The 24,191-nt window shown below is 38.5% G+C and overlaps 1 protein-coding gene across 1 annotated transcript in view; it reads left to right on the top strand.

Moving 5' to 3' along the window:
• The first annotated feature begins 6,887 nt into the window (after positions 1-6,887).
• Positions 6,888-24,191, top strand: part of CLPX (caseinolytic mitochondrial matrix peptidase chaperone subunit X) — a 45,274-nt gene continuing 27,970 nt past the window's right edge. Inside the window, exons 1-3 of the mRNA XM_057723353.1 lie at positions 6,888-7,175; positions 15,622-15,782; positions 16,755-16,872. Coding sequence (XP_057579336.1) covers positions 7,097-7,175; positions 15,622-15,782; positions 16,755-16,872 — 358 coding nt within the window. The 5' untranslated portion in view covers positions 6,888-7,096. The remainder of the gene's footprint in view (positions 7,176-15,621; positions 15,783-16,754; positions 16,873-24,191) is intronic.

Raw genomic sequence — 24,191 nt, 5'->3', positions numbered from 1 at the left:
CCCCACCCCCAATCCCCCTCCCTTCTGGTAACCACCAATTTGTTCTGTGTATCTATGAGTCTGTCTTATTGAGTTCTTGCATCCACTTTTCTGTTTCCTCCTTTTTTTGTCAGGCTCTCAGAGAACCCTTTGGCTGTGGTTAATATGCCTGCTTCTAGCACTGCTCCCCTTTCTAATTTACTCACTTCTTGGAAGGAGATTCATATGATCAAATCTGTGTTTAAGATTAGTAAATAGACACAGAATGAGATTCTGAAGGCCCAGATATGAGCAAAGTATATGAACTTTGAATTGCCAACTTTGCAACATCTATTTTGGTGGCTCAGAAGCTTTTCTCTTCATTTCCTTTTATTGACTAATTTACCAATGGGTACTACTTTACACACACAGCCCACTGGGTGCTTGCAAGTAATAAATGATTACAACTGTTACTGAAGCATAAATATCTCTTATTGTCTAATATTATGACTAAGCCAAATTAATTGCAAATTGCAAAGGACTTATAAACCAAGGATCTGTATCCTCTCTTTCATCTCTCTTCTTCAATTATGCATTTGAAATCAAGCCAGCTCCTTACAGTGCTGAGGTATAATGGAATAGGGTGAGGTCATCAACAAGTTGGCCAGGAAGCATAACTAAAAAGGAATTTTTTACAGGCATAAAAGTAAAGCCACAAATTTCAGCACTGTACAGTAAAAAATAAAATAAAATAAAAAAATAAGCACCCACTGTGTACTACAACTCAGAATCATTTATTCACATTAATTCTAGGGGGTCAGGAGCACCCCAATTTATAGCTGGAATAACAGGCTTATTAAGTAACTTGCCAGAAGTCACACAGCTGCTAGGTGACCCAGCTAGTAGCTACACAGCATTCCTTCTACCGTTGACATTTATGCCCTTTAGGAAATACTAAACAAGCATTCCTAGCATTGTCTTCAAGATTTGGTACACCAGAAGTTCCAATGGATTAGCTTTAAGAAGACTGCCCCCCACCTCCACCTTGGATTCAAAGAGGGAAGCCATGGTGAGTTAGTGCCATCTGCTGACCATCTCCCTGAACATCAGGGTGAAGGACAGTCCTCTGAGTACAAGGTTGGGGGTGGGGGGAACCTTGTGCTATCTTAGGTCACACTCCCCCATCCTCCTGCCAAGGACAGACCAAGGAGGATGGTGAGGATCTTCCTGTAGAATCCATGGTCTCTCTACAATACCGAGGCTGGACAGTGATTCACTGAGGTAGAAAGTGGTGGTAATTAGAGGAAGCCTAAAATAGAGACCTTGAGAAATAAAGGCACAGGCTTCTACCACCACAGTGAAAAGATATCTCAGTCATTTCTGCAAATAAACCTTAGCATTTCCTGCTTCTAGTATTCTAGCAATAAAAATAGATTCCTGAGCCCCACTCCAGACTATTTTACCAAAACCTTTAGGGAAAGGGCCTAGGTGTATTTTAACAAACACCCCAGGTAATTCCTAAGAGAAGGAAGGATGAGGGTAGGGGTGGTCACTGCCTTAATGAAATGACAGCGTTTTAGTCCCTGATGTGAGATATTTCTGGATAAGCAGTGAATATTCTGTGAATCTCTAAAATCTTACTGGCTTTTGGAGGAAGATACAGGGACGTAATGGAAACAGTAGTAGAGATTAGGATGTGAATCCTAGTTCTCTTAAACTCTTGGTCTTGATTTTCTCAGCTGCAAAACTGGAATGCAGATAACTATGTCACTGGGTTGCTGTGAGAAATAGATGAGAAGGTGGATGTGAAAGCACTTTGTAAAGTTCTATACAATGTTCTTAGTATTACTTTGAATCTCACACTACTTACAGACATGACCCTTTTTTGGGGGGGGGGTCCCTTATCTTTTAAATATAAATGTTGAGTTCCTGTTGTGTGCCTGGCAGGATCAGTGTCTGCTGGTCTGAAGGACGAGTGTTCAGTCATGAAAAAGAAATGTCTTTATTCAGAAGATACAGTGATTCCCAACACAATGATGACTCTCTGAGAGGCTGCATGCGAATCTCTGGTGGAGCAGAAGGTAAGATTTTTTTCTGTTTATCAAAATGAGGCTTGGGTTACAAAAGAAAAGATTGAAAAACAGTTTTAAAATCAGGAGACTTGGGCTCTATTTCTCTCTTGTTTCTGACTCAGTATGTAACCTTTGTCAAATTCCTGCTTTTTCACAGGTCTGTTTCCTGAAAAATCCAGTGCTAGATTGGATGACTCGCTGACTCTAACCTATAAAAATATTTTTCACTTAGCAAGTCACAGTGTTCACAATCTTGGGAGGTAGAATCAAGTATAAAATGAAAAAGTTTTATGTAAAGTGGAGAAATAAAATGTTATGTTTCTTTAGTTATGTAGTTCGTAAAAGGTAAATAACTCAAGATAAGTCAACTTAAGTAAAACTATTTGACCTGGAAAATTGTATTTCACTTTTTTTTTTTTTTAATCTTTGGTAAGTTTTTTTTTTTTTTTAAATCTTTGGTAAGTTTTTAAAAAAAATTAATTAATTTTATTGGCTGTGTTGGGTCTTCTTTGCTGTGCGTGGGCTTTCTTTTAGTTGCGGTGAGTGGGGCCTACTCTTCGTTGCAGTGCGTGGGCTTCTCATTGCGGTGGCTTCTCTTGTTGTGGAGCATGGGCTCTAGGCGCATGGGCTTCAGTAGTTGCAGCACGTGGGCTCAATAGTTGTGGCTAACGGGCTCTAAATCGCAGGCTCAATAGTTGTGGCGCACAGGCTTAGTTGCTCCGCAGCATGTGGAATCTTCCTGGAGCAGGGATCGAACCTGTGTCCCCTGCATTGGCAGGCAGATTCTTAACCACTGCGCCACCTAGGAAGCCCAAAATTTTAGTATTTCTTGCATATTTTTAGACTATTATTTCTAGTTATTATAGTCCAAGGCAAGTAAATTTCCCTTTCCATAAATCTTCTATACCTTTCAGTATCCAGGTTTATCCTTCATTATCCTCTTTCACATTTTGGAACAACCTAGGTACTTTATTTCCAGTACAAAACTAATCTTTTCCCATTAATAACAAGAACACATGCCATCCATTACCTTGTATTTTACTTTCTTTTTATTTTACTTTTTTTATTTTTTATTTTTTAATTTTTTTGGCTATGTTGGGTCTCTGTTGGTGTGCTTGGCTTTCTCTAATTGCAGAGAGTGGAGGCTACTCTTCATTGCGGTACATGGGCTTCTCATCTCTGTGACTTGTCTTGTTGCAGAACACAGGCTCTAGGTGCACGGGCTTCAGTAGTTGTGGCACATGGGCTTAGTTGCTCCTTGGCATGTAAGATCTTCCTGGACCAGGGATTAAACCCATGTCCCTTGCATTGGCAGGTGGAATCTTAACCACTGCACCACCAGGGAAGACTTTCTTTTTAAAGCACCATTAGCCTATCAGAAAAGAGCTGAAAGTAGGTGTGATTTGGAAGTACTGTATTTTGTTCCAAAGAGCTGATAAGACCACAAGTACTTGCCATCACTCTTCTGATAGAAGATCCATATTATCACAGGGAAAATCTCAAATGACTCTGTGCTTCCAAATCCAGAAGTTGAGAGGATGGCCTGATAGGAACCTGACCAGAGGTTACCCATGAAGTACCAAGTGAGAAAGAAGGGTCCTAGTGTGAATCTAGAGCCCCACTGCTCTTTGCCCAGACACCAAGCTCTGCTCCATTTCATGGATACCTGATCATATCCTGGAGCAAAGACACTGTCCCAACCTGTGAGTTTCAGGTCAGGGAAGGTACGCTTGTAAAATGGAACATGCTCCTTTGTCAAACAGCCAAGTGGTTCCTGAAGAGTGATCTTTTACATTTGAACCCTTTCTAGCACAGATGATATTTTATTTAAAGTTGACACTCCTCTGTGCTCAAGTACCAAATGGAAGTCTTGGTATATTCCCATGGCATAAGTTTCCCAATTTGAATAACACTAGAAGATTTATACCATCAAAGAGCCTAACACAAAGTTAGTGTCCCAATCCAGGCATGTTGGGTGCTGATCCTAAAAATCCAGGTACATTCTGACCCACAGAGCATAGTCTGGGGGTGATGCACTGAAAATACCAAACTCATGTTGCTTCTGTGATGTTTCATGCCAAAGCCACAGGACCTTTGCTCACATTTGAGAAAAAGTTAAACTGAGTTGTGTACAGTTCCCTTTATTTTGTACTTTCTAGGACAAAGTCTACACTCTGCTAATCAGGCATCTCCTGAGAATTCCTTCTGGGACACGTAATCAGTTGGAGCAATCGTATAAATTTGTAGAATCTGTGTCTATTAACACCTCTTTGTCAATTATAATTTGCTCTGATTTTATGTCAGATTTCTGAAGACACATTCCAGCTTCCTGCCAAGCTTTCTGCCCAGCTTTCTGCCAAGCTAAAGTAGTTGGAAGATAGGTACTTAAGTATTTATTGAATTTCTACTGTGTATTCAGCCCAAATATATAATGAAATACTTGCCTTCAAAGACTCATAGTACAGTTGGGAATACAGGCTAACTACACAAAACATCAACCCATAAATTAAATAGTTGTCCTGAGAATGACAGAATATATTACAAAATAATATAAAGGTATTCCTATGTCATCATACCAGTGGCACATATTTTTGTTTTACTTACTGTCTTATCTTTCCCAACTAGAATAGAAGCTCTGATGAGGAGATTGAAACTTCCACACTTGTAATTGCTTACTCTCCTCCATCTTGCAAAGGCCTGCTCACCACTCTCAGTTAAACAGTAAAATGAATTACTAAGAGTGATCAGATAAGGGAATTTGAGACCCTTTGCACATAGACTTGTTAAGTGATCATTAACTTCAACCTGCAACCAATATGAGAATGCCAGTTGTGACCTTAGTCCTGATAAGAATGGAATGTCCTGCTCCTTCAAGTTCCTGTTAGGACCCCCTACCATGTGTGTAACCCATGGCAACTCCCGTGCTCTGTAACTGCCCGTGACCTATAGTAATTTGTAGCCAATCAGTTTGTACCAATTATAGCTGTATGTTTTAACCTATATAAGGAGAAGACTCCCCTGAAACGGGGCCCAGAAATTTGGAGCGTTAGCTCCTCTGGGTCCCGTGTAATAAACCTGAGTTCTCCAACTCTCTGAGTGTGGTGCTTGGTTTCTCGTGGGATCGGTTTTCTGCAACAGCTCCATAAGAGAAACTTTTGTTTTGTTTTGCTCAATGCGATTTCCTTAGTGCTTGGCATATAACTGGTGCTCAATAAATATTTGTTGATTAAGTCCAGTTCTTAGAAAGAACAGAGAAAATGAAGGCTTCATGGGGTTCCCCAGGTGAGACTTGGCTTAACTATGCTTTTATTTAGCTTGCTTTATAGCAATATATAGATTTCAGCAAACAACGACTTTATTTCTATAAGAAGAAAATGTGTATATAACTGAAATAGAAGGTGGGGTGGAATGAAAGAAATTTAAATTGAGTGTTAGAGTCCATGAGGCCTGCTTAGCTTACTGCTACAAGATATTGTTTTAAAGCAGAACAACTATATTTTCAAACAAAACCCCAATAAATGAAACAGATAAAAGCAGAGCTGCTCTGATTGACTTTGGAGGTGGCTTGCAGGAGGATATGGGGAGCTCCGCTCTCTTAGTCCCCTCACCCCCACCAAAGAGCTTTGGCTTCTGAGGGATTCTAGGAACACAGTTTGAAAACACTGGATTGAAGGATCTTTAGAGTCTCTATTCTCTCAAAATTCTATTCATGAAGGCAGCTGAGTTAAGACCTGGGCTGCCTTCTGGTCTCTGTCACTTTAAGCTGAAGGAGTACCAGGAGTCAGCACCCGGGTTGACAAAGAACACATGTGGCCTGAACCAAGGCCAATGCTCCTTCTCACGGCCAGACCCAGGGAACTAGAAGCCACATTTCTCTGACCCAGGATTGACGAGGGCTAAATAACTTGACTCTGGCTTGCGTGTTGTCGTCCCCCCACCCCCTCCGTCCCTGCCCCTTCCTCCACCAGCTCAGAACTGAAGGTATCCAAGCTCATTTGGCAATTTCTCTGGGCTTCGGAGTTGATCAGAATCTTATATACAAAATAAATACTCAGTCTGGTGCCAACCTAGATGAGAGAAGAGTCTGATCCATTTGTCACCATCCTGCACCTTGTTAGCCAGCTGGCTGATCTGCTTTAGATATCCAGAGAGGAGCCAGCCATACAGACACAGGGGTCGAAGGGTAACAGAAGAGAGTTTAATGAAGTAACTCGTTCCCAGGTTGTGCTCAGGTTTAAGGGAACCGACAAAGGATTGTAAAGCACCCAGGGACTAGCAACAGCTTGAAGAATTATCACCACTAGGCTAGAAAAAAACAAGGAAAGAGCTGTCACCCCACGGTTGTTGCTCGAGGAACTTCGTAAAAAATACCACCACTTCGTTTCAAGTCAGGAAACTAAGGATAAGGAAAAGATAAGGAACACATGATGTGGAACCCCCGAGGGTAGGAACTTAATCGACTCTTACTGAATAGGTGGCTTTCCTGACTCCTCCTGAGGCCGGCTAAGCCACCAGTCTCACTTTGACCTTCCCAGCCACCAGTCGAAAATGACCGGTTTACTGCGACGAGTTGGGACTTCAACTCCCGGCATGCATCTCTCCGCTTCTCTTGCAAACTTTTCAACGCTAGGAAAAAGGAACTTCCGGAAGAATTGCGTGGCGGGACTTGTAGTTCCTCAGTCTGCTGTGGGCCTTAGCGCCCTCATTGGCGCCCAGGTCACCGCCCCCTTCTCCTCGCCGTACTTCGGTGTCTCACGCGCACACGCGCGGCGCGTACCGACGCCCCCTCCCTAAACCTAGGACGTAAGCGCGCGCACGCTCCCCGGGCCCGGTGGGCGGGGCGGGGAGGGGGGAGGGGGGAGGAGGGTGGTGGTTAGGTGTCTATTGAGTAGACGGCAGTGGGGCACGAAGAGCCGAAGGCCCTGCTGCCAGGCGGGTGAACTCTGCACTGGGCCTAGAGCCGGCAGGCGGTTCCGGAGTCAAGCCAGCGAACCCTGCGAGTAGGAGTCGGCCGCTGAGACCCTTAGGGCAGCAGGGGGCGAAGCCCCGGCCTAGGCCCCGCGGAGATGTCGGGCTGCGGCGCTTGTACTTGCGGCGCGGCTGCCGCGCGGCTCTTCAGTTCCTCGCTCGCCTTCGCGCAGAGAGGTAACGGAGTAGTCCCTCACCTGAGCCCTTGGCCCGGGAGTGTCCCTGCCGGCGGTGGGGACCCCGGGGAGGGCCAGAGGCCTCCCCCATCCCCAGGGTGCGAGGAGGCGTGCGGCGCTTCGCCTGGCACCCCCCGCTTTCCCCGTGGCGTGGGGCTCTGCCAAGCTCCGGAGCCACCCTTCGTGCTCCCCCAACCCTCCCGCTTTCAGGCCTTCTGACTGGGGGGTCGGAATGTGATGGCTTCGCGGAAACCCTGAAAGAGGCACGGAACACTCCTTTCCTTACGGAGTGTGCCCGGACCCCACTCCGCGGGGGACTGCCGCCTGCCCGGGCTGCGGCTCCTCTTCCGGAGCCCGGCCAGGCTCCCCTCGGGCCCGTCGGGGGTTGCGGGCAGGGCTCCGGTGAGGAGCTGCCAACTGGCGGGGTCCCGCGGGGCGCAGAGCGGACCGTCCCCGGCGCAGGCCGCGCGAGGCCCGCGGTGTCACAGTCACTGTGCGGCCGCTCACAGCCAGACGTAAACCGGGCTCGCGCCGCTTCTCGGGGACCGCAGGAAAGCGCCCGTGGAGGTGGAAATTCCCGCAGAAATTGTTTTCGAAGGGCTTAGGTGTCTCAGCATTCGTGTGCCGGATTTCCCAACTTGAGAGCCCCACATAGTTTTGTAAGGGTGGCGCTTGTTTACCTTTCCTTTCTGTTTATCAGGAGCTGTGAGAGTGGCACCCCAGCCAAGAGATTCCGGAAAAGAAACCATTTTTCTCTTCCCTAAATCTATGAATAGCAGACAGCGAGGCTAGATCCTGTTATGATCACTGACTTCTAGACAAATTCGTTTTGTTTTGGATTGTCAGTTTGTGATCTCTGGATTAAAAAAAAATAGCCCCCTTTTCCTAATTTTTAGCTTCATTGTAAAATCTTTACCGTTTACTAAATGTTTATTTTCCCACAGTTTAGTTCACAGAGGGGTTAAATGAGGTTATGTGGGCAGAAGCATTTTGTAGAATGGTACATAAATGTAAAGGAGTGAATTTAGTCCCAATACACTGTTAAACCTGAACAAGTAGACATCCCTGTTCCAAGGAATTTGAGTTGCAAATTGACACTTGAAAGTGACAGATATTTAAATTCATTTATTTGACAAATTTGTTGAGGGCCTAGTATGTGCCAGGCCCTGCTTTGGTGCTGGTGATGGAGGAGTGAATAAGTCCTCACCTTCAAGTTTAGAGGGATAGACAAAAGGATAATATTGTTTCTGGGCCTGTGTAAGGTATGTGTGTGTTCTCCTTGGGCAGGGAAGGCTTCTTTGACAAGATTCTTTGTCTCTATCAGTTGTCCCTGAAAACTGTGAATTATAGGAAGTGTGCAGTTATTTGTTTCTTTATTTTCCTTTTCAAAACAACAGCTGCTTTAAAAATTAAATCTATCATTAGGTAAAATAGCAAAAATTAATTACTTATTTAGGAATTACCTACTTGTTTCTCAGTTAATACAAGTTTACTAGAGGTTTTCAGAAATACCAAACCATAGTTTTCACTGTAAAGGAGTAAATTAAACTTAAAATTGTAGGAAATATTACCCAATATCATTATAGAATTTAATATTTTTATGTTACAGTGAAACAGCAAATGGTGTTCACATGGATTTAAGACTTTCCCAATGCTAAATTACATCAGATGTTTGTTTTCCGTGGTAGAAACTCTAAAAGTATACGTAAGTCTACAAAAATATAAAGGTATATTTTTTTAAGCCCTGAAAAACCTCCGAGAGGGTTATTTTTATTTAGAATTCCTGGAAAGAGGAAGACAGGTGAAAGAAAAATCATAATTGAACTTCAGCTAGTTTACTATTCTTATATACAAAGTTAAGAATTTCAGCAATGTAATTTAAACGAATAAAAATAATTTCATCTATATAGTCTTGTAACAGGAAATTGTACAGTGAATTAAGAATAAAAGGGGAGATTTCAGAGCTCCTATGAAGTACAGTGCTGTTCTTTATTTCTATTGGTTTATCTGTTATGTTAGACTTTAAAAATTTGAAATGGTAGTTTGAAAAATTATTTGATAAATTTTCATACTAGACATTGGATCTGTTTTCTTTTCCTGTTGGGGTGTATGTATCCAATTTAATGTATTTTTCTTCACTGTTCTCTTTGAATATGAAACCTATAGTAAAGTAAAAATTTTAAATACTTTTTATACTCAAATTGCTGGTTTTTTCAATATTGATGTGTATTTTAAAAAAGGTACTCTGCGTATATAACAGTCAGTTTGCGTTCTAAATATGGGCATTCAGAAATGTTTGATTCCATTTAAAAAATGCTGAGTGACAATACTTGGTCTGAATTTGGCTGTGAGAATTGTGTGTTCCTGTGTAACTCCCTTGATTTCTGGATACTTTATGTTCTTGTCCATTGAAGGGGTGTCATCTCATGAGGGTGTAATGAAGATCTGAAGATGCTCAAACATGTTGGTTGGTGTCCATAATTTTCCTGATAGTTACATCATGTGCCTACCTTTACAGTTTTTAGCTAGATTTTAATTCCCTCTGTCTCTCTCTCTTTTGCCTCCTCTCATAGTTAAATCCAGTAAACATTAAATAAGACAAAGTGAATAAATGATAGAACATTTTTATTTCACACTATTTCCTAATCAACATTTCTCTTTTCTTGGGCATGCTCACCTTCAAACCAGCAGACTTAGTGAAAACCTATCAAACATTTTTAAACTTGTGTAAAGCTATCATAGGAGTGATGTTGTTTTTCAAGTAATATCAATAACTTGGGCATAAGATGAAAGTTTGAGATTATTAAAAGCAATAAGCATCTACTGAGTTGCCAGCATTGTTTGCAAGTTTTTGTTGAATTTTGTTTCCAGTTTGTGTTAGAGGTTAGAGGACAGGTGTTTAAGAGAGCATTTAATTTGATTTGCCATTTCATCACAGTTGTTACACACTTAAATATTGTCACTACAAATAGCTAGTTTTAAATTTTTATTAGTTCTTTTGCTTTGTTTCTAAAATGCAAATTGAAGATCAGTTTATCTTTTAAACAGCTTAATCATTTGTATGTTTTTGGAGAACGCTAGGTTCAAGACTGAATATAGTCTTTTTAAAATATATATATAATTCTTTCTCTAAAATAATGTTCAAAAACACATTTTGGAAGTTTGAATGGCAAACTTTCCCTGATGTTAAGAACACAAAGATGCTTTCAGTGAATCTTTGTGTGTTTTTTTCTAAAATGCCCCCAAATTCGTAGTTGGTCTTCTGTTATTCTTTATTGCTTAAAAATTGTTGGCTTCCTAGGCCATATGAAGGCCAGCTATTAAATAGTTGTGTTAATCTAACGTTTAAAACAAAGTTCGAACCTGTTTACCTTGGCTAATTTGACCCATTTCTTTTATTTTTAATGCACTAAAAGCTTTCAAATCCAAAAAAGGTGTAGGTAGGTGGAATGTGAATGACAAAGTCTGTTCAAGCAGCCCTGTGGTCTGAAGTGAATAAGTTGTAGGGCACATTACCTGTTGAGTAGCTTGTCTGGAAAACACGTCCATGGAAATAGGGAGGGAGGCCTTGTAGAAATGGATGGATTGTGCTGCTGTATGCTTGACGGTTTTCTGACAAGATCTGTCCGGTGCTATAAACTCACACGTTGTGATCAGTTTTGTTCTCTGCAGCAGGTCTAGAAACTCAAACCAAGCCCGCTCTTGTAAATATCAATTCTAAATGTAAAAAAGAAAACAGAAGGTTGCTGTGAACCCCTCCAGTGGTTGCGAGTTACCGTGAACTCCTTGAGGGTGGGCCGCACTTTTCTCGCCTCTGCGTCTTGCACTTAGTAGGTGGTCAGTGAATGTCCATTAAATAAAACCAATTGTAGGTCACAAAAAAAAGATTAAATATAGGGAGTCAAGTATTTAGAAATTAAATACATTACTCTCCTAGTTCTTTATAGCCCCAGAATTGTACCTTGTTCTAATATATATATTTTTTAATTTTTTATTTTTTATTTATACAATAAACTGCGTATATTTAGAGTGTACAATTTGGTATCCCAATCTCCCAATTCATCCCCCCCCCCAACCCTGCCGGCTTTCCCCACTTGGTGTCCATGTTTGTTCTCTACATCTGTGTCTAATATATATTTTTTACAAAAACAACTGCTCTGAAACGCAAAGCTTTATCCTTATGACATAAGTTTTGTAACTGGTTTAACTTTTAACTGTCTTCTGTCATTGCTGCCAAGTAGTGTTTTGAAATATACTTAATATAAATACTTCACTTTTTGGCTTTTAGGGATTCTCACCTGGCTTCACAGGCTTCCAAAGGGCCCAGGGATAGAATTCATAGGTTCTTTGAGCTTTATTTTCACTAATCTGAGTGAAATATAGCATTTCCTTCAATTATGAATGTAGGCAGCAAACATCAGTAGTATTAGCAATACCTGTGGATTTGTCACCAATCAAAATCACAGATATTTTCATATCACATTACATTGCTGGTATCTCAGAATATTGTATATACTTCCCACTACTTTGAAATCACAGTAGTTATATTAAAAGCTGTTAGATCTTAATTAATTTTGGTAGTTAAGAAACATATTTTTAAAATATTTTGATAAGTACTTCAGGGTAATTGGTTTCCTTTGTTACGTATTTTATTCTGTACATTTAAAAACATTCTGAATGGGCTTCACCAGACTGCCAAAGGCCACAAAAAAGGGTTAAAAACTCCTGATTGTGTTGCTGCAATGATTTCTGTGAGGATTTTATATGATTGGTGAATGGTCATTTAAATTGTTTTGTACAGTGGTTTTAAAAAGTGTGGTCCTCAAGCCAGCATCATCAGCATTGTCTGGGAACTTGTTAGAGATTCATTCTTGGGTCCCACCTCATACCTTCTGAATCAGAACCAGGGAAGATGCCTTGCAATCTGTGTTTTAACAAGCTCTCCAGGTGATACTAATGCATGCCCAAGTTTGGGAACCAGTGGTTTAGTATTTATACCATCTTGTTGGTATAGCCCTTAGATTTTATCAGTAGAATGTTAAAACAGCACTTCAGTACCATACCATCAGGGCCAGCAAAGAAATTCTTTTAAATTCAGATTTTTAAATGACATGAACATGTTTTTCAGATAGTGTTTTCTGTAGTGACTATATGATTACATCGGTTTCATATGTTACTTGACGAGTTATTTAAGGTGAAGGACTTATTTTTCTTCCTATTCAGCTAGATTTTAAACGGGTTATGTTCATAATTTTCATTTCTCTTAAATTCCCAAAGCTAATTTCCTTTCAGCTTATTTTCTAATAATATTAGATAGATATAGTAAATTGTTAAATACTACTTTAAAAGATGTATCAGGAAATAATACACTCTTTGCGATACTTCAGGGTTAAGTTTTGTTCTAAACATCCGAGTACAAATAGCCTCACGTAAAGCTTGTTATGATTGTAGTTTTCTTTGTGCACACATCATAAAGGTTCAACTAAAAGTTATACTCGCTACATAGATTATAATAAATTATTGTATAATGCTACCTTTTTTTTCTCTTTTTAAATGCTCAGATCAACATGGTTTTTTAATTTAATTTATTTATTTAATTTATTGGCTGCATTGGGTCTTCATTGCTGTGAGCAGGCTTTCTGTAGTTGCATAGCGGGGTGGGGGGGGCTACTCTTCATTGTGGTGCGCAGGCTTCTTATTGCGGTAGCTTCTGGTCGCAGAGCACGGGCTCTAGGCACGCGGGCTTCAGTAGTTGTGGCCCGTGGGCTCGGTAGTTGTGGTACATGGACTTAGTTGCTGCTTGGCATGTGGGATCTTCCCGGACCAGGGCTCCAACCCGTGTCCCCTGCATTGGCAGGCCGATTCTCAACCACTGAGCCACAAGGGAAGCCCTATGTTACCTTTCATATTAACTTAAAATGGATGTTTTCAAGCATACACAAAATAGAACACTGAACCACAAAATATCTATCACCCAGCCTCAGGGCATATGTAACTTTCTGTGTTCTTGATTTCATCTCTCTCTCTCTCTCTCCCATAACTTTTTCTAGACTTGCTTTTTAGATTGATTAGTCTTTTTTTTTTTTTAATGTATTTATTTATTGGCTACATTGGTCTTCGTTGCTGTGCATGGGCTTTCTTTAATTGCAGAGAGCAGGAGCTACTCTTCTTTGCGGTGCGCAGGCTACTCATTGCGGTGGCCTCTCGCTGCGGAGCATGGGCTCTAGGTGTGCGAACTTCAGTAGTTGTGGCGCACAGGTTTAGTTGCTGCTCGGCATGTAGGATCTTCCCGGACCAGGGATCGAACCCATGTCCCCTGCATTGGCAGGTGGATTCTTAACCACTGCACCACCAGGGAAGTCCCTAGATTGATTAGTCTTTAAATCATATTATGTCCTTGGAAAAACATTAATGTTTAGCTTAAATTTCATGAATTACCTTAGATCTCATTTCTAATGAGAGAGTAATAGCTAACATAATTTACTGCAAAAAATGGAAATGTTACACTTGAGAAAATTTGATGTGTCTTTTTGAAAATGTTAGAAGGAAAACTCGAAGTTGTTCTTTTTTTTTTCTCATTAATATTCAAGCTTAATAGTGTTAAGCAAAGTTTTACACTCTTTGTGTTAGGTACTGGGATCCTTTTTTAGTGTTGTTTGTGAATTTATATAGAAATGAGGAAATTTGTTTCCTCTTATTTGTATCTTTCCTGAGTAGTTTTGTGGGTTCATTTTTGTACTTCCTGGAAGTAGAGATGGCCTAAGGTGATAAGTAACTAAAGAAACTAGTTGTTCTAATAGTGTACACAATTGTGTTGGAAAATGGGAATTATTAACAAACAGTTATATAACTCCAGCAATTGTTTTTGAATTGTATGAAGTACATAATTTTAAACCAGCTTTTGCATTTGGATACAGTATATACATGTGTGCATGATCTTTTAAAAGCCCTAACAGGTGTGGAAATAAAAATTTAAATCCTGAGATGTGAATTTTGCAGGGAATAAAATGAGGGAGGGAAAGTCAGTTTCTTAAATCTAAGTGTTAACCCCTGCCCCCTTGGTTGTTTATTACCTCCTGATAGCACTGTGGTAAACTGCTGGGAAACTTCCTTACATTCATTATTAGCTTATGCACGTTTCTGATAGCTCTAGGGTACTAAAATCTGTGGAATTTTGTTTAACTTATTGTATGCCCATTCAGTTTTCTTTTGTAGAGAACAGTTTCTTAAAGACCAGCTTGGGAAATGCTGCCTCACAGTATGGAGTATGGCTCTTTTGCCATTGATAGTAGTTTATGTGGGGGCTTATTTCATATCTATGTGCAAAAAAGCAGGAGTCAGCAAACAATGACCTCATGGAACAAATCCAACCACACCCATTTGTTTACAAATTATTTACACTTGCTTTCATGTTACAGGGAGAGTAGATTGGGTTGAGACTACATACTTGGCCCACAAAGCTGAAAATATTTAGTATCCTGGTCTTTTACAGAAAAAGTTTGCCAAATAAGTCAGTGATTAACCTGTATCCTTTCTAAGAATTTTAACTTCACATATGGCAAAAGGTTAAAATGTTTGAAAGCAGGGTGGTGGTTACACAATATTTTTTTATTGAATTATATTTATTTTTTCTATGGGATTGAAATATTTCATTAAAACATGATTTAATGAACAGCACATAAGTTTTACTTTTATTTTTTTAATAAATTTATTTATTGGCTGTGTTGGGTCTTTGTTGCTGCACACGGGCTTTCTCTAGTTGATGTGAGTGGGGGCTACTCTTCATTGTGGTGCGCGGGCTCTTCATTGTAGTGGCTTCTCTTGTTGCGGAGCACAGGCTCTAGGCATGTGGGCTTCAATAGTTGTTGCACATGGGCTCAATAGTTGTGGCTCACAGGCTCTAGAGCACAGGCTCAATAGTTGTAGTGCACAGGCTTAGTTGCTCTGCGGCATGTGGGATCTTCCCAGACCAGGGCCTGAACCCGTGCCCCCTGCATTGGCAGGTGGATTCTTAACCACTGCACCACTTAGGAAGTCCCAGCACATAACTTTTAAAAGAACATTTGAAATGTGTTGCCATTGTTGCAGATATTACCCCCATATAACCAAAGAGACAAACAAGTTCATGTCAATTGTTTATTCTCATTGGTAGAAATAATATAAGGAGTGTAAGAATATAGGACAAATGCCTACAGGTGAGGCAGATGTTGAACTACTTATCTCTCACACTTTGAAAGAGCCATTCATTGTTACGACCTGGGTGGTCTTACTGCCAAAGCACGGGTCTGGCCAATTTTTGAAGATGGTGTTACCAGTTTGTACTGCTGCTGTAAGACCATAGCTTTTTCAACCTCCTTTATGCTTGAAGGATTTTTGTCTCCAGAGGATCTACTGAAGGTGTGTTAATATTTGATGTGTAGACTAAATAAATTTCATTGTATTTTCAGGTATTTCTTGTGGTCGCATTCATATACCAGTTTTAGGAAGGCTTGGGACCTTTGAAACTCAGCTTCTACAAAGAGCTCCTTTTAGAGCCTTTACAGAAACACCAGCATACTTTGCCTCAAAAGATGGGATGAATAAAGATGGCTCTGGAGATGGAAATAAGGTATTTTATCTTTATTGGCATCTATATACATATTTAAGTTCCATCATTTAAACAAATGTAATAATAGTACTCTGAATTTCATTTTCTGTAGGAAATGTGAAATACATAAAATGATCTGAAGAATTTTGCATATTTTTATTTTGTGTATCGGTCTGCTACAAAATTGTTTGATAAGCATTGCACGTAGGAAGCAGTAATTAAAATTTCTAATACCACAAAGCAGTAAAGAAGCTACATTAAATAATCTAGTCAGTCTGATGGTCAGTTGGATTAGGAATAGCTATCATTTTCTGCTTCCACACAGCTCTTACAACTCATGATAGTATAAACCTTACTTAATCCTCTACCTAAAAATCTTAGATATCTGTATGACTCAATGTTGGGCTGCTGTGTAGCTAGCAAGTAGGTGATTGGTGATTGTATTGGGTCAGTGAATTATCTTTTTTCTTATTATGTGAATTTGACTAACACTTGAGTTATGAGTATATTAGACAAAATGCTTTCATGTCCACACTTAATCCTAATAATGACCCTCTAAAGTAGGTGAAATTATCCCCATTTTAGAGATGATAAAAGTTAGATTCAAGAAAGTTGAGTCATTACTTGCCATGATAATAACTCCCAATTCAATTTCATTGAAATGTAGGTCTTTACCTGTAGTAACTTTTTTTTAGATACTAGTGCTTATTGGTTTTTTTCCCTAGTGTTTATTGATTGTCATTGAAAATAGCTAATTATTATACATGCAGGCACATACCATGTAAAGAAGGAATACAGTAAATATGTTTGCTATAACTGATTTTATTTTTTTTACACCAGTGATAGTAGAGATATAAATTATACTGATAATTCCATTCTGAAACTTGTAAAAATCATAAGATTAATTACAAACAATATTGTTTATACTTAAGTTACATGGTGATTGCCTGAAAGTAATAATTGACACTTCTTTTTTTCTTCCACAAACATTAGAAATCAGCAAATGAGGGAAGCAGTAAGAAATCAGGCTCTGGGAATTCTGGGAAAGGTGGAAACCAGCTTCGCTGTCCTAAATGTGGCGACTTGTGCACACATGTAGAGACCTTCGTGTGTAAGTATTACTTCTAGTGTTCTTCTTTTTACCTGACTCTTCTGTAAATTGTTAATTGCATAGAAATATGTATATTATATAAACCAGAATTACTTTTTTCCTGAACTTACATTAGTCTCTTACGTTCACCAGATACTAAAAATCTCCTGGAATAGTAATGCTTTGCACTATGGTATAAGATAATTTAAGAGAACTCTTTGCTTGTTTATTTTGCTTACATGTGTTTATTTTAAATTTGGATTTTTGTGGGTGTTCATGTATGTAACCATTAAGCTGTAGGAGAAGCAAGGCTTATTTATTCTGTATTTATTCATTCTTCAACTACCTATTAAGCATCTCATATAGTTGGAGAATGTCAGTCATTCACATATTAAGGTATTTTCCCTTTCTTGACTTCTTAGAGACACTAAGCCCTCAATTCTAGGAAGTGTCTGATAATTATTAGTGATTCAGACACTAAGAGAAGGTAGAGATCAATAGTCCTGTTTTTGCTTGTTAGTGTAATTGTTTCTGAAATGCAGAGATGCTACTATTGATATTTTATTTAATGAATCAGATAAATCATTTCCTACATGTTTAGAGATGACTCAAGAGTAAATTACTTTGCACCACGACATCACCATGGTACATGCTGTACTATCCAGTTGTGAAAAGATTGATGGTCAGGTTTGGCAGAAGTTTCAGTTTCTGATGATTAGCAGGAGAGGATTCTCTATATTCTAACCCAAATATTGAGACTTCAATTATAGTTTCACATTTATCATTAACATTAATTGGCCGCTATATGAAAAAGTATTACATGTAGCATTTTTTTTTTTTTTACAATTTTGGAAAGACTTTTAAAGTGGAACCATTCTATATGAGGTTCTCTTCGTGGCTTTGCCTAGTAAGAGATCAAAGAGAAGAATCAGTCTGAATGAAAATTCATTTGGATTGCAACATAAAATGAAAGTGGTAGAACTGGATGGTATAACTTCTAAATAACATTTGCTATTAACACATTTGGTGTCATATAATAAAATTCCAGAAAGTTTGAGGATTGTTCAATTCATACTGACGGTGTCATATTACATATATTTTAATCAAGGAAAGAGTCCCCAAGGAAAGATTCCAACCTTTATAGACTTATAATTCTACTCTAAAAATAATTTCCTAGGGTAGTAAAGGAAAGAAACTAACACTTAATGTCAGTATATACAATTTTATTCTCACAATCTTATTTTTGTGAAAACCGGGAATGTCCTCATTTTTATAAATGAAGTAGCTAAAATTAAGTAATTCATCCAAGGTTATAGAGCAGTGAAGACTTCCTGTTCAGAAATTCCTTTCCTATTCAGAAGTTCCTACCCTTGTACCAACTGGAATTCTTTAGGGATAAACTACCTCCTCTTGAGATTAAATTTTTCTTTTTTATACAGTGTTTTCAAAACTTGCCGGGTTGTATTAATCACTGAAGGTGATTGTTAAACATGCAGATTCCCACCTGCTCTAGAGATTAAGATTAGATAAAAACCTATCCTTCAGTGTTATCTAATCAACTCAAGGCTGTTTCCTTTGGGAATTACAATTAGGGAGGGGGATGTGGGAGTAGAGAATGTGGAAGAAAAGAGTAAGAGTACATACTTATACATAATTTAGTAATAAGCATCTATTGAGTCATACATGGCTAGGCTCAGGAAGTACACAGGTGAGCATGACACTGTCCCTTGCCTCTGGAGCTATACTGACCAGAAGTAAGAGGCCCCAGCATTGAGGCCCTCTTGCCTTGGTTTTGCTGGCCCATAATAAAAGTCTCTTCAGAATGCATTCCCACCCCACCCCCCACTTTAAAAAAAATATTTATTATTTTGGCTGTGCTGGGTCTTAGTTGCAGCACAAGGGATCTTTGTTGCAGCATGAGGGCTTCTTAGTTGTGGCATGCCTGCAGGATCTAGTTCCCCGACCAGGGATCAAACCGGGGCCCCTTGTGTTGGGAGCTTGGAGTCTTATCCACTGGACCACCAGCAAGTCCCAGAATATATCCCTTTTGAATGCTGAGAATCTTCTGTGTCTACTCATTGAAAATTGGATCATCCTTGTTCTAAAGAATTTTGTTTGATCTCGGGTTATTCATTTTGTTTGAATCTGCATTTATTAGTTATTAGTTCATAAACATCTTTTTATGTGATTTTGTTTTTATTTTCTTATTTTATGTGCTTTTTAATCACTTGTAATTCTCGTGTGAATGGCGTTTAGGTAATTGTGTACTTTTTTTGTCATTTTAAATTATTTTTAATTACCCAAGGAATACATATGTATATGCCCCTTTGTAAAAAAAAAAAAAAAAAGGAGAGCATTATAGATAACGCTAAAGATATGTTTCTGTAACACATCTTCATTGAACATATAACTTTTAAAAAGCATAAACGGTTTCATATTGTTCATGTTTTTGCAAATTGCTTTTTTCCCCAACTCAGCAGTTTTGAGAGCTTTGTGTATTAACATGTACAAGTCCTTTCCTTTAAATTTTTTTTTATTGAGCTATTATTATTCACATACCATACAATTCACCCTTTTAAAGTATACATTTCAGGAATTTTTTAGTATATTCATGAAGTTGTACAGTCATCACCAGTATCTAATTCCAGAACTTTTATGTCATCCCCAAAAGAAATCCCGTACCCCTTAGTAGTCACTTTCCACCCTCCCCCTCCCAGCCCTGGCAACCATTAACCTACTTGCAGTCTCTATGGATGTCTATTCTGGATATTTCATATAAATAGAATTATACATTATTGACATTTTATGTCTGGCTTTTTTTTACTTAGAATAAGGTTGATCGGTGTTGTATTATGTATCAGTACTTCATTGCTTTTTTTGTTTGTTTTTAATTTATTTATTTATTGGGTTTATTTTTTTATTGCCTGTGTTGGATCTTCATTGCTGCACTCTGGCTTTCTCTAGTTGCAGAGAGTGGGGGCTGCTCTTCATTGTGGTGCATGGGCTCCTCATTGTGGTGGCTTCTCTTGTTGTGGAGCACAGGTTCTAGGCGCATGGGCTTCAGTAGTTGCGGCACGTGGGCTCAATAGTTGTGGCACATGGGCTTAGTTACTCTGCGGCATATGGGATCTTCCTGGGGCAGGCCTCAAACCCGTGTCCCCTGTATTGGCAGGTGGATTCTTAACCACTGTGCCACCTAGGAAGTCCAGTACTTTATTGCTTTTTATGGCTGAATAGTAATTCCATTGTTTATCCATTCATCAGTTGATGGACATTTGAGTTGTTTTTGCTTGTTGGCCATTATGAATAACGCTACTATGAACATTTCTTTACCAGTTCTTGTGTGTACTTATGTTTTTACTTCTCTTAGGTATATGCTTAAGGATGGAATTGCTGGGTGAAATGGTGACTTTGTTTAGCTTTTTGAGGAACTGCTGCAGAGGCTGTACCATTTTACAACTCCACTAACAATGTATAAGGGTTCTAATTTGTCTACATCCTCTTCAACATTTATGTCTTTTTTATTATAGCCATCATAGGGGTGGGAAGTAGTATCTCATCATGGTTGTGATCTACATTTCCCTAATGACTAAAGATGTTAAGCATCTTTTCATGTGCTTATTGACCATTTGTATATCTTTGGAGAAAAGACTGAATTTTTGTCCGTTTTTAAGTTGGGTTATGTTTTTATTATTGAGCTATAAGAGTTCTTTATGTATTTTGAATACTAGACCCTTATCTAAATGCATGATTTGCAAATATTTTTTCTTATTCTTTGGGTAGTTCTTTACTTTTAAATGCTGTATAGCAGGAGTCAGCAAACTTTTACTATAAAGACCAAATAGTAAATATTTTAGACTTTATGGGCCATATGGTCTCTGTTGTGACTTTTCTCCTTTGCTGTTACAGCGCAAAAGCAACCATAGCTGTTTTCCAATAAAGTTTTGTATATGGGCACTGAAAATTGAATTTCATATAACTTTCATTGTCATTTTTTTAATGTAAAAACTGTTCTTAGCTCATTGATCTTGCTGTACATATTTCATCTCACAAGTATATTTGTAGTGATTTTTATGTTTTCTTATAGTGGTACTACTCTTGCTTGACTGTTGGAATAAAATGCCATTTTTATAGGTACCATTATGAATGTATAGAAAATCATCAGAAATTGAAATATCTAAGATTGTTGATTATAATGATATATATTATTTAATTTTTTCTTGCCCACTTAAAAAATAACTTGTCAGACATGAGTAGTATCCCTACTTTTATTTAAGGTAGAGATTTTGGTTGTTTTTTTGTTCTTGTTTGTCTTTTTATTTCTTTTTTATTTTAACCTAAGGGAAAATTGAGAAAAGGAAAGAAAGTGCTTGAATTCTAAATGTACACTTTGATGGATTTACATAGCAAATATTCCCAGCAGCCCAGAAGGCTCCCTCATGTTCTTTCCCAGTCACTAACCTCTCTTCCCTCAAGGCAACCACTACCTTGACCTCCGTCACTAGAGATTGGTTTTGCCTGTTCTTGTACTTCATTTAAACAGAGTCATAGAGCATGTTCTCTTGCTTTTGGGTAGAGCCTTTAGTTTTTATGCATATAATACTTTTTGAAGGCTTACTGTAATTACATGTCTCATAGGTTAAGAATAAACTTTTCAGCACTGGTTTGGAGATTTTATGTTTGACCCTAAAACTTTTTCAAAATCATGAAGATCTTTTTTTCTTTCTCTGTCTCTCTCTCTCGCTCTTGCTCTCTTTCTTTTTTATTTATTTTTTGGCTATAAGGTCTTAGTTGTGGCACAAGGAATCTTCATTGCGACACACGGACTCTTCATTGTGGCATACAGGCTCTTTGTTGCGTCATGCGGGCTCTTGGTTGCAGCTCTCAGGCTTCTCTCTAGTTGTGGCACGTGGGTTTTCTCTTTTCTAGTTGTGGTGCATGGGCTCCAGGGAGTGTGGGCTTTGTAATTTGTGGCATGAAGGCTCTCTAGTTGAGGCATGTGAGCTCAGTAGTTGTGGTATGCAGGCATAGTTGCCCCACAGCATGTGGGATCTTAGTTCCCTGACCAGGGATCGAACCCGCATCCCTTGAGTTGGAAGGCGAATTCTTTACCACTGGACCACCAGGGAAGTCCCATGAAGAACTTTCATTTAAACAAATATCCTGAAAAAGGTTTTACTAAGGGTAGTCTTTCTTCTTTTGTGGGTATACTATACAAGCATGTTTACTGGAATCAGTATTCAGTTTATAAAGGAATATAGGATACCTGTAGTAATCATTTAAAGGAAGGAGGTTTATTTATCCCCTGATAATTTAACAAAGTCAGATTTTGCCCTTTGTTTTTAGGAGTAAAAAATATGCATTGCAGTGCTTGTTCTTTTGTTTTTCTGAAATAGCATTTTGATAAAGTTGAGTCCTTGAACTTGGCTATATTTTAAACCTGTTTCATGTAAAAGTGTATTGCAAGTATTCAGGTAGAATTTAAGCAACCCTTCAAAGAGTAGAGAGAAATGTTATTTGTCAGTGTTTCTCTTTCCCTTTGACCTAATTTCTTCAGAGAAATATTTTGTTCTTGTGTCCTCAGGCCAGATTTTCCTGTCACACAACCTGAACTAGATTAGAGGCTTCTCTACCCTTTAATCCTTGCCCTGTTTACTGATGCCTTATAAAATGAAACCACTGTCTCCCGTTGATGGGAAATGGTGATAGTATATTTGGGCTTGTGTTAATCAAAGGTACTGGGAATAGCTTGATCTTTTTCTTTAGGGAAACATTTATTAGGTGATGGATAAATGGAATGCACAAATGATTCCTCATCTAGTTTAAAATTTGTGGCTAGAATTTATCTAGAATGTATTTTTATTTGGCCTTGTGTTTTAAGAACATACACATGAAATTAAATTGGTTGAATTAATAATTAAATTTATTTTTTAAATGTTGAATTGTCTGTTTTTTAAAACTTTAGATTATTTTGTGAAGATTCAGATGTGCTTGCCAGGGCAGTTTTTTTTTTTTTTTTTTTTTTTTTGTAATCTATGGATAGGAGATACCCATAGTTTTAAAAGTTCTTTATCTTTGCCCTTTTACCTGTCTTGTTAGGTTACACAAAGGTGACACCTAGACCTATCAACATGTAACTAATTCCTATGTATCTTTTGCTATGTATCTGTTATAGTCTGTATGGGATTCTCCACCATGCTGCTTTCTGAGGTCCCTGGTTACCATTAGTAGGATTAGGGTTGGAGAAGGTTAAGAATATATATGTCTGTATTGTAAAAGAGAGAGAAAAGAGGGAATCACTTTTCTTTTAAACACAGGGTATCTATAGCTGATGCCTTGGAATTGAGAAACCCATTTTACCTTCACTTAACTGCCCTGCATTGTTTTCAAAAGCTGTATGATTATATTTTGTTAGTTTCTTAGTGGTTTTTAGGTCCAAGAAATAGTAGTTACTGGAGTAGTTAAAGATAATAAGGAAGATATGAAATAATTTTATATTTTTACGAAGTCAAGGTTTTAAAAATGCTCACAGGTTTGAAAAGAACCTTAAGAATATACTTTTTTACATTTTTTAGGGATTAAAATGGATTTTCCTCATTCAACTTTTGTGTATGTTTGTAATTTTTTGTAATAAAATGTTGGAAAAACAGATTAATTTATTGGGCTGGCCAAAAGATTCCTTCGGTTTTTAATTTACTTACTTTTATTTTTATAACAAAAGATACATTTTTCATTTTCACCAAGAGCTTTATTGAACAATGTAGTCGCTGTTTTGTTCCACCACCTTCTGCCATTTTTCAGGCAACTTCATAATTCCATCTTTCCAAAACTTTTTATCTTTTTGAGCAAAGACCTGTTCCAGGTGCCTTTTACAGTCTTCCAGGGAATTGAAATTTTTTCCATTAAGAGAATTTTGTAAAGACCAAAATAAATGAAAATCTGAAGGTGCAACATCTAGTGAATACAGCGGATGAATTAGAACTTACCAGCCAAGCTTTAACAGTTTTTGTCTGGTCATCAAAGAAAGATGTGCTCTTCAATTATGTGTTTTCTGCTAATTCCACACGCTTTTTGTCAAGTGCTGCTTTCAGTTGGTCTAATTGGGGGCAGTACTTGTTGGTATTAATCACTTGGTTTTCCAGAAGGAGCTCATAATAGACGACTCCCTTCCAATCCCACCTTATACACAACGTTACCAGCCTCTTCTCCATTGTGTATCCTTGCCTCCTTTGACTGCCAAGGGCCTGGGTTCGATCCTTGGTTGGGGAACTAAGATCCCACGAGCTGTGTGGTGTGGCAAAACAAAACAAAACAACTTTAGTGAATGGAGAAGTTGAAAG

Source organism: Hippopotamus amphibius, chromosome 2, assembly GCF_030028045.1.
Source record: "Hippopotamus amphibius kiboko isolate mHipAmp2 chromosome 2, mHipAmp2.hap2, whole genome shotgun sequence".
Lineage (NCBI taxonomy): Eukaryota > Metazoa > Chordata > Mammalia > Artiodactyla > Hippopotamidae > Hippopotamus > Hippopotamus amphibius.
The sequence above is the reverse complement of the archived record's forward strand: the minus strand, read 5'-3'. Positions and strand labels throughout refer to the sequence as shown.